Source organism: Astatotilapia calliptera, chromosome 5 (genome assembly GCF_964374335.1).
Source record: "Astatotilapia calliptera chromosome 5, fAstCal68.1, whole genome shotgun sequence".
In the NCBI taxonomy this organism is placed as follows: Eukaryota; Metazoa; Chordata; class Actinopteri; order Cichliformes; family Cichlidae; genus Astatotilapia; species Astatotilapia calliptera.
Genome location: NC_137426.1, coordinates 28,429,180 through 28,440,591, shown reverse-complemented (window position 1 = coordinate 28,440,591; position 11,412 = coordinate 28,429,180). Strand labels below are relative to the sequence as shown.

The window sequence follows — 11,412 nt, the reverse complement described above, 5'->3', positions numbered from 1 at the left end:
AGGTTAAAAAAAAAAAGCCTTACACAAACCTATAAGAGAGACAGCAAAATGCTTAAGCAGTGGCCGAATCAAAAATCTGATCTATTCATAAATAAAAGATCTGAAGAGCCGGAGATGACAAAGTGCGTGATTTTGTTAATAAAAGGCTTCTACTGTTCTGGGATTCTACAAGAAAAAAAGGACAAAAAAAAGGCTTTTGCATGTGGATGAGGTCAGCTTTGCTGCAGCAGGATTGTAACAATGGTGAGATAGTGCTGTGTCTCTCTGGTGGGTCTTTAAAGCAGGTGGCTTAGTCCAATAGAGAGGAGAAAACGCTAAAATGACCATTAAACTATGCAGAGTTCCAGAGAGTCAAAGAAAGCCCCAAACCTCACTCGAAAGATACAAAGACCGTTTTTAATCACATAACTCATTCTCTCACAAACACGTGAAACATAAATGGTCCCAGTCACTGCCGACTACAATGACTGCGTTGTCCTAGGTGATACAGTGTTGCTTCATTTCAAAAAATTCTGTGGTGTTTTGAGTGCCTAATCAATAAGTATGAATGTGGCACTCTGGGTAATGCAGTCATCCCCGTGAGCGTCTCCTCTCTGCCTCATTTCAAAGGACTCAGCAGGATGCTGGATCCTCCATTTCCAGAGACGATTTCCCTGCTGTTCTGGTTCTCTCCATCAGGTCATGACTCAGGACAGTCACAGGTCGTGCTGCTATAGCAGAGTGCGGCGGACCTTCTCATAGGCTCCGAGGAAGATGAAACCGCCCACGCTGATGAAGGTCATCCTCGGTATGCTGCCAGCAAACAGACTGGAGAAAGGGGAGAGAGCAACATGTGCTTCTTAAAAAAAAGATATCTTTGCAGCATTTGTCAAAATTGCGGTACAGTAATGCATTTGAGACGCTACAAGACTATCTACAGCGCTTCTGTGCAGGATGAATGGAGTCCTCAATATAAAGAGCAAAATGTCAGTCCACTAATGTTCGCTTACTGTCTAACAACGTAAGATTGCCTTGTTCGTGACACCCTGTTTGTGAGCTAGAGTATGTTTTTTAAAAAAGAGAACACTTGGTGTTTTGTGCAGCACACTTCATCCGTATTTCAAGGGCGTGGTTAGAGGAAGGACTAGATTTTCTTACACTCAGACGTGTGATCAACTCTCATAAAAGTGTGCTGCAGCTTAAATGACTGCCATGAAAAAGCGCTGTGAAAGGAGGAGCCCGGAGCGTCTCGTGTCCAGCTCTGCATGGTGTTTGGGTGCAGAGGGGTCGATGAGAGCGCCTCAAACATGAGGCCATGTTAGTGAGCCACTTTCACAAAGAGCAAAGGCTGGGGCCCGTGTTACAGCGACCGAGGCTCAACGAGGAGCTGCTAACATTGGTGGTGGTCAAAGGATGTGATGGGCCATAAGAGTCTCCCAAGATACCCCCCACCTCCTGCTACACACAGCTGTTTTTGGGATTAGGCTTCAAGCCTCCACCCAAGTCCTCTCTGGAGCTCTCACTCCCCCCACCTACCTCCTTCTCGCTCTCTCTACTCTCTCTCTATGTGACTGATGGCCAGATGACATCTGCACATGTCTCTCTGCTGTCCATCCATCCATTTCTCTGTCTCTCCGCTCAGCGACGTCCCCCTCAGCTGGCTCACTTGTTTGGGGATTTCTCCTCTGACTCCTATTCGTGCTGCGTCATGCACTTCTAAGACACGTGCTCACTCGGTCCTGTCAGTTCATCCGGCTTTTTGTGTCCGTCTCTCCATTTATTTCCCCCCCCGCTTCACTCTGTCTGACTTTCTCGCAGTGCATTTGCCTACCAACACCTTCTGTCTGCCAATACGCCCCCACGCTCACAAGGTCTGGCCCAGTCCAAGCCAGATGAGAAGTATTGTGTGCTGGTGGATGTGTGCTTGTGCTCGCTTGTGTGTGTGTGTGTGTGTGTGTGTGTGTGTGTGTGTGTGTGTGTGTGTGTGTGTGCGCGCGCGCACGTGTTTGAAAAAGACAAAACTGTCGACGCATGCAACATGTCTGTCTCCATTCATCATCCGTGTGGGTGTGTTGGCACTTGTGTTCCTGTCCACTTTCATTTCTAGAGAAACTTTTGAAATATTGCAAAGTTTAATTTGGTTTTCATCAGCCTTAAAAATGCTTCTTGAATGCAAATACATCACACACACGCACAAATCAAAAGAGAAAGAAAATAATTCTGAAGAGCTGACAACTTCTGGGCAACCTGACCAGGCCGGTTTTGTGCTTAGGCATCACATTTTTAAGGTTTCAGGTTTTCATAGAGAAGAAATTAAAACAGGACTTCCAGCTAGCAACTGAGAGGTAAAGTATGCAGATTATTTTCCATATCACATTTCAGAACTTCACACCAGCTTCTGCTGCAGAGCCACCCAGTCCAAGATTTGCTATTACTCACTATTAGAGGAAAAAAAAAAGCTGTATTAATGACACAGCTACTGCGGCGCTCCGCTGTGCATTTACTATACTGATGTTAGCATTTAGCTCAAAGCTCTACTGTGCCTAACCATCGGCCCTGCATGTTCAAGTGGAACAGAAGATCTTCCTACAACAGTCTCTGTGTAAGCTCTGTCATCTTCCTTTCAGTGCCCTACATGAAGCTTCTATTTCTGGACACACACACACATAGTTAAGTGCAGCTCTTTTGAGAAATTTGAGATCAGAGGCCATGACAGACTTCCTACTTATGATATTTTCACGTTGTCCGTTGTAAAGTTATACAAGTGTCCAAGCATGCCAGGGATCTTCCAAACATCCCAACCATTCACACAACTCCACCTTTAAGAATGCTCCAGGCCTAGGTCGCCCGGTCTCAACAGACGGCTTAGCTTTGCATGGCTGGCTTTGATAAGTGTGTGAAACCGAGAGGAAGTTGGAAGTGTGAGAGACCTTATACAAGTGTGTTTATCCAAGCATGAACCGAACTGCTGCAAATAAACACGGGACATTAGTCAGAGGCTGTTGCCCTGCCCTTCGACGTGCTCTTTCCATCTCGGCACGGCTATCTATCACCATCTGCTGAAACAAAAGTCGCAGGCTTGCACCGGGGGAGTGCTGTGCATTGCTTACACCCTGATATCAAATACAATCCAAAGCTAATCAAAACCCACTGACAGAAGTAACAGAGGGCAGGTGGAGCGCCTAACGACAACACAGATCCCTGTGTATTCCACTCAACCTTCTCCATCATGTGATGGTCCGATAGCCGCGCTGCGAGGAATGAACTAATTTTAAACTCAGCGCTCATGTTTTGTCTCAGCTCTCTGCTGCCGTTACATTTCCTGTCTGGGATCAGGCCCACCTGTGGACGTCAGAGCAGAGCCGGAGCTCAAATATTCCCCCTGGGACTCCTCGACATCACGGCCTGGCCATTCACAGAGAGCCGTCATCCCCCTATTGTCGGCCAATCGCCTCTCCCGAGGAACCGGGCTAAATATAGTTTCAAAGCTCGGCAGGACAGTATGGAGGAACCGCCGTGAGCTCACGCAAAATGTTTTGGTTGCGGTGAAGAAATATGCCGGTGCTGCTTAAGAAGAGAGCGAGGGAGAAATCTTCAAATGTATCTGACAGCAAATTTCTGGCAGACAGAATGCGTTCCATGAAAAAAATAAAATAAAAATAGCCGTCCTCGGAAACTCTTTGAAAGGATAAATTTAAGAGGAAAGAGGACCGACTCTAACATGTTTGGGTCTTCAACAAATCTGAGGAAAATCAATCTTTTTTATGTCCTTCTAGCAGGGAGTGGGTGTAGAAAAGTGGACGATAGCTGCAGAGACAAAAACAGACTCGAGCACACTTTCCCTTAAAAAACACTAAATAATCAGTGTCTGGAAAACAAATTACTCATCTGTAGTCACCCTGTTTCCTCTGTGTTATCTTTATCTGTTATATAACTATAACTGCAGTGATGGTGGACATTTTTCATCTGAACAAATAGCACAAACCACTGAGCCTCTAACAAGCACTTTCTGTGTTGTGTGAGTCCAAAACTATAAAAAAAAGAAAGAAAAAGAATAAGTGACATTTTCTTTAATACTGTTCAGTTCTCGTGAGAACTAACAAGTTTGAGACGTGGCTGAGGAATTCTGGAAGACAGAGCGCTACATGTATTTGATAAATCCTTGGAAATAACTCCCTCTGTAGTCAACACCTGTGCTACAGGCTGAATTAACATGGCATTCTAGTAAACATGGTTTCTCCCCACTTGTTGCAGAAGGAAACAACAGTCTGTAAAATGCTATTTAATCACTTCTGTGTTTCCTCAGCGCAGCGCCTAAGAAAAGTTTGACTCCAAAAGAAGAAGACAGACACCTTTTCCCAGAAATCCTATCTAAAGCAAGAATGTTCTGGAGTCCTCGAGATATTTACGAGACAAAAACAGGGACAGGCTTAAATGATGGGCGGACAGCTGCTCATCATTGTGTCTTTGCAGCACAGCTTTACTGTTTCCTGCAACACAGCACGACTCCGTTCATGCTGTGTTGCAGGACCAATAACAGTAAAGTACAATTGCACTTTACCACAGGTTTCTGTGTGTGAGGTGAGAGCGTGTTACTTATTTGCTTTTCTTCTATTCTGGTTTGCACAAGGAGCCAATCAGAGAGCCTCGAGGACATGTTGCCCATTAGTGTTTATTTTGACATGACTCATAGCCGTGTTTGGTTATCCTGCAGGTTAGTGGGGTAGGCCAGTGAGCTGCACTGCTCTCTCCTAACCCGGGCTCTCTGGGGCATGGCACACACATGGAAGCACTTTAGAGCTTCACTACACAGCAATTGGGCCTATTACCATAATTACAGCTTTAAAGCCCCAGCAATCTGTATCAGGCATGCACCAGTGCAACCACCGGGCCACCGGGCCAAAACAGACCCCCCCATTCCTCCCTTTGTACTTAAAAAAAAACTTTTTAAACACTCTCCTTTGTTTCTGCATTTAATGTGTCTCTTAGCTACTCTCTTTGTTCTCATTCTTCACCTTCTCTGGTTACATCGCATCATGAAGGAGAAAAAAAAAGTGTTTGTCATTTTAAGCTCATGGTCCTTGTTCTCTGGGTGCAGCTGAGACACAGCTAAGCCCAGGATGATGATACAATGAGTAGAAGGAGAAGAAGAGGGAGACAAAAAAAAGATTTCCATGTGCTGCAGAGTTGGAGGCTGTAAACAGTTCTCCTGTGCTCCAGCAGGGACAGTGGGACTTGTAGTTAGGGTTTTTCCACGGGGGCCTGCCAACTATCAGCTCACTGAGATTTAATCAAGTCTCAGACGTGATCTTTATTAAAAATGATGCCCAGAGTGTTACCAATGTTTGAAAGAGGTTTTTAGGGAATCACCCTTGGCTCTGATTGGATTCCAGGACTGTGTCTGCTAAAAACAAACACAAAATTTGCCTGTGTGTGCGTGTGTTTGCGAGTCAGGGAGGGTGGAGAGCATTATCCTACTAGCGTTTGGCCCAGCCCCAAACCAAATCTGCTGCGAGCACTACGCCGGGGTGCATCCCGATTAAGCGATGGCAGCCTGTACACAAGCAGGCCTATTACTCACCGGGACTGAGGGTTTGTTTTAGTGCTGGCGGCCCTCTGTGGACCCCATTAGACCTGGCCTTTTGTCCAGTGCGCATCATAAACACATCAAAACACTTAAATAAACCCTTTCACTTGGCCCCTCGTAACACCTTAATCAATAAGGCGCTGCAGCAAGTCGTCAGGAAAAGCTTTTATACAGCTCATTTTTCAGCCGTGGCTGTAAATTCACGCTCCCTGGAGGAACCGCTCTATCAAACTTGATTACGCGAGGGATCGGGAGCCGGGTTAAATCAAATCATGTAAAATACGAGCTTTCTAAAGTGGCCTGGGATAAAATGGTTTGTGTAAAGAGGCTGTTTGGTTTTAAACAATCACAAGGGTCTTTGAATGTTTCACCAAAATCAAGATACACACACACACACACACACACACACAAACACACACTCACCCTGCAATGCCCCTACTCCTCCACACATCGTAGAGCACCAGTGGGATGTTGCCGCTCGCTGTGGTTGAGCCGGCCTGCAGAGAGGGAGAGAGAGGGAGAGTGAGTGAGTGAGACAGAAAGAGGGACCTGGAGAGCACAAATAGAGGTGCGATGACTGATAAATTGTCTCCCGTGCTTCCTGCTCCTCAGACAGACACCCTGTTTAGTCTTTCTTAGCCCAGCTTCCTCCAGCCTCCCCTTCCCCCCTCTTTCTGCTAATGGACAGCTGTGTCAGCGCAGGTGTCACCTCCAGCACCCGCTCAGAAACACACCCAACCAGCTGCCCACCCAAAAAAAACACACTCAACAAGTTCTCCTTGTCTCCCTCTCCTCCTGCCAGTCCGGTCGTTTTATTTATACTAAACGGATTAGCTGGCCAGAGAGTTTTGAATCCATCAGCGTGGAGCGTCACGGGTATGAGAGCGGCACGATAAGGCCACATTGGGTTAAGTGATGGTGGGTGGCTTCAGTTTAAAAGGAAGGAAGATAAAAATGGAAGAGGCAGTTGTGAGATTCGAATAAGCAGGAGGGAGCTGAGCACAGGCTTGAGGAGTTTGTGTGTTGGTGTGCGCACAGCGATCTATGCTGCAGCTTGTTGAACATGTAGGAAACAGTCTGCAGCATCCGCTGTAAATCTAGAGTAGGATTCATGCTTCTTTTCTTCACGGAAATGGGAAAAACACCCCTATTTCTTGTGTTTCTGTTGGAGACAGGTGGTTGAGAAATGAATCCACCACCGCCCCCTCCTCTTCTGGCCTGACAAGTTTTCTTTTCCTTTACTGCTGTGGAATGGTGGAACGAGGGAATGGAGGAACAGGGTGTCCAAAACACACACACACACACACACACACACACACACACACACACACACACACACACACACACACACACACACACACACTCCCTGTCTAACTTATGCTGACATACAAAAATATCTTTATGCATCTCAGTTTATGAGTTTCTTCTCCCGATTCGTGTTTTTTTTGTTGTCCAAATATAAGATTTAAAAGTGCTTCTTGATGTGTTTTTCTGGGTTTTCTGGCATCCACTATGCTTCCTGTGAAAAGTCTGAACAGTAACGGCTGCTCTATAAAGTGTTGCACTGGCTCCTGTCTTTGCCACAGTTGGTTTCAGTGGATATTAGTAAACATGACACTGATGGCAGCACTGTGATGAACAGGCAGAAATCTCCGACTCTAAGAAGACCAGTGTTGTGCGGTAGCAGCATAGGAGGTATGAGGCAGCTCTGTGGTACAACAGGCACGCTGCCACTGCTGCAGGCAGTCCTGTCCTGGAGGGGCTTTGCTCCTCCAGCTGTGCCCTGGATGTCGGCCTGCCTGGGTCTCGGTTGCGCTAGGCTGCATACTGTACAACGCCAGTCTTTCATTCTGTGTCCTGTGGGAAGAAAACTGATGTGACAAGTTCCAACACCCAGTTTCCCCCCATAGCCCGGATCTAAAGCGTCCACAGTCAACACGAGCCCTGCTCTGTCTGTCTTTCTTCAACGCTCCTGCCTGGACTTGTCACCCACAAGGAGCCAACCGAGCGACACCAAACCTGAGCCCCTAAAAATGAGAGTTTAAGATCACTTGAAAATGTATGTTGCATAGTTGGATCTTAACAAGGTTCCAAGTAGAGCTTCAACATGCAACAAGAAAAAATGGGAGTGAGACAAAACATTTTTTGAAAACAACGCTTAAACTGGAACAGGTTGTTTTACAGCTGATCAAAAGTTTAGGACCAAACCCGCCCTTAGTCATGAGGGATGCTCTCTATAACATCTGGACATAGCCAGCGGCCGTTTGACGCCCCTGCACCTCCTGAAGCTCTGTTGTTCCACTGAAGGAAAAAACACCCCAGACCGTTATGGCGCCCCCTCCGCTGTGGCACATAGAAAACATCTCTGCTTGTCATGTCAGTAACATTGGAAACCATCAAGGTTACATTTTTCTCATCAGAGAATAAAACTTTCTTCCACCTTTTATTGTCCCATGTTTGGTGCTCGCTTGCAAAGTCCAAAAGTCAGCTCTGTGGCATTCAAGGAGATTTGTTTTTGAAGCCCTTCAGTTTCAGATGCCGTCTGATGGTTATGGGGCCTTAATTTGGCTCGAGGATCGTCCGGTGTCTTGATTGACAGCCAATTGGATCCTCTGGCTCAGTGCTGGTGAAATTTTTTTGGGTCTTCCACTTGACTTCTTCGTTCCATAACCCCCAGGATCATTTAAGAAATTCCAAATAACTGTCTTACTGTGTCCCACCTCAGCAGTGACGGCGCGCTGCGAGAGACCTTGCTTATGCAGTTCAACCCAACCACGTTCAAAAAGGGAACGTTTTTTTGCCTTTGCCATCAGAACGTCATGACAGTGTGACTACCTGACAGAAAATGACAATGAATCCACATTTTTGCACAGATTTGGCCTTTTAAATGCATGTGGTCCTAAACCTGTGATCAGCTGTAAAACAGCCTGTTTCAGTTTAAGTGTTGTTTTCAATAAACTGCATGTTAAAAAAAAAAAAAAGTTGTATCTCACTCCCATTTCTTCTTGTTGCATGTTGAAGCTCTACTTGGAAGCCACCATGCAAAATATAGCTTTTTGCAGTTTTTCAAGTGGTCTTGAAATAATTTATAATTTTCACAAAAAATAGTTTACAATTTCATTTTCAGCACCACTTTAAGAACTATCGGGACCACTGGTTGCTAATTTGGCTGACAGGAAATACATCACAGCCATTAAATATGATGTTTTTCTGGGGGGGTTTTCAGTAATTTAAAAAAAAAAATGCCAAAGATTTGTTGTTTCCAGGTTGGTGAATATAAACTCAATATCACAGCTTTAAACTGTTAATCATAAATAGACATTTATTGGCATTATTATCACTTTCTCCTAACTCCTAAACATAATGATTTGAGGTTACTGGAGAAAAAAAATCTGCAGCTTAGCTTAGCGATTGATGTTCATGAAAATTGAAAATCCAGTATCTCAAATTATTAGAATTTTTCATTTAAAGTTTGACTAAATTACAATTCAACAGTATTTATACTCAAAGGTAGTTCAGTGCACGCCGCCACGATTGGAAAGCCTGCTGACCTAACCGTTGTCCAGATGATTATGATGATCACTGACACCCTCCATGTGTAGGATGTTAGTAGAGTGCTGTGCTGAAGAATAAAAAGCAAGTGGACTGGAAGGGGAAAGTGTGGCAGGAACAAGCACAAGCTTCAACAACCACTGCTGCTCAGCGGCCCAAAGTCTTATTTTCAGATCAAAGCACATTTTTCCTTTACTGAAAAACAAAGGTCCTGGAGTCTGGAGGAAGCATGCAGAGGCACAGAATCCAAGGTGTTTGAAGTCCAACGATTCATGCAGACTTTTCACTTCAAATTAATATTAATTCTACAGCACCAAATTACAACAACCGTTACCTCCAGGTGCTTTATATTGTAAGGTAAGGACTCTAAAATAATACAGAAAAAACCCTAAAGATCAGATTAGCCCCTGTGAGCAAGCACTTGGCGACAGTGGGAAGGAAAAACTCCCTTTGAACAGGAAGAAACCCTCCAGCAGAAGCAGCTTCAGGGAGGCCATCCGCCACAACCAGTTGAGCGTGAGAGGAGAAAGACAAGACAAAAGACACACTGTATAAGAGAGCCGGAGATTAATAATCACTCATTTCTGAGATATTGAGTTTCTGATTGTCATGAACTGCAAGCCATCATCCTAAAATTTAAAACAAAAAAGGCTTGAAGTTATTTCACTTTACATGTCATGAATATAGCATATATGAAAGCTTACATTTTTTGAGTTCAATTACAAAAAATGAAAGTCTGAGATGCACACATTTAATCCTCCTTGTAGTAAAGTGGATGTGGACAGACTTTAAACAGGAAGTAGAAGCGCTTTAAACGGCATAGCAGCACATTCTCGTTTCACTCTCCTTTTCTCACCTGTGGCGCCTTTAGTGAATCAAAGACTTGGCCTTATAAAGTTATAACTGAAACTCGATGCAGGCCAAGTCCTCTGCTGGTGGTTAAATTACAGCAGCTGTGTTTCAGATAATGTTTACAGGAAGCTTCTGTAACACAGTGTTCCACCTACAGCCAACGGCTTCTCACCAGAGATCAAGACTGTCGGAGTCTTATGTTAATTCCAGTGTCTCATTAGTTAGGACGGGGTGGGAATGGAACACTGTGTCTTCTCCAAGGACAGTGTAAGTGTGCACGTGTGTGTGTGTGTGTGTGTGTGTGTGTGTGTGTCTGTGGGGGGCCGATTGAGGTTACTCTGAACTCACTACCCTTTATACACACAAACACACACACACACACACACACAGGACAAAGTGAGGGAAGCCAGACATACAGTTAGAGCGAGCCAGAAGAGAAAAAAGGTGGCTTGGAGAGGGAGGAAGAGGAGGATTCGCAGAACACGAGGATTTTGGGGGGGACGCCTTGGAAGACGGACATAGTAGGAGAGTTAACCGGAGGGACAATGGGCCTCTGCTTCACCTCTCAGTGACAAGCAGCCTTGGGATGGAAATTCTCCTGAAGTAGTAACATGTCCGCACTCTTAACACTAACCATTCGCACAAACAGCGTGTTCCCGAAATGGTCCATATTCCAGGTGAGGTGATATATGTGCACACAGGTGTCACTAATGTCCCGGCGCTACCTCGGCCTGCTCCGGTCCTGCATGCTGACACTGTCAAAACGTGCTCACGACCACTGCGGGGGTCGCTCAGCTCCCCGCCTGCGAGGCATCACCTGACAGCAGTGTTTATGAATTCGCTGCCAGAGGAGGCGTTGTGCTGTGTGGCCGTGTTTAAAGTGTGTATACCTTTGCGAGCATGATCCTGGTCTTTGCCACGTCAAGAGGAGTGGTAACAAGCGCGGCTACTGCACCTACAGAAAGACACACAAACGCGCTCAGCAAAGTGAAAACATAAGAGGCCTTTACTCTATGCTCTCAGAACAGACTTTAAATATTAAAAATAAACCCATAAAAGAGACCAATTACTTAACCACAGTTACAGTAATGTATTAATTCAGCAATAAACACAAGAACTATTGGCCCTCAACTCCATTAAGTTCATAAAATCATAATATTCCAAGTCCCAGACCTTCCCCTGTTATTAGACCACAAAAACCAGAGACGCGCTTCTATTCCCAGCACCCCCTTTTCTACAGCTTCGTCCAGCCTACGTCTTCCCCTGAGCTATAAACACACACACACACACCTGATTACATGCACATGCATGCAAAAAAAAGCCACGCAGACCCCCTAAAACACACACTCACTCCTGTGAGCTTTATAGAGACGTTCCACCCCAAATTCCCTCCCAACACTCCAAGTTGGAAGCTGGATAGGCAGCAAAATCCAGAGCAGCCT

General features: G+C 45.3%; 1 protein-coding gene across 3 annotated transcripts in view; it reads right to left on the bottom strand.

Moving 5' to 3' along the window:
- Positions 1 to 377: 377 nt before the first annotated feature.
- slc25a26 (solute carrier family 25 member 26) overlaps positions 378 to 11,412 on the bottom strand; it is a 51,060-nt gene continuing 40,025 nt past the window's right edge. For 2 of the 3 annotated variants that reach the window (XM_026168664.2, XM_080302050.1), the window contains 3 exons: positions 10,861 to 10,925; positions 5,990 to 6,063; positions 378 to 807 (listed from right to left, as the gene is read on the bottom strand). In XM_026168664.2, coding sequence (XP_026024449.1) covers positions 711 to 807; positions 5,990 to 6,063; positions 10,861 to 10,925 — 236 coding nt within the window. In that variant the 3' untranslated portion in view covers positions 378 to 710. The remainder of the gene's footprint in view (positions 808 to 5,989; positions 6,064 to 10,860; positions 10,926 to 11,412) is intronic. The other variant, XM_080302051.1, reaches the window with a different exon arrangement.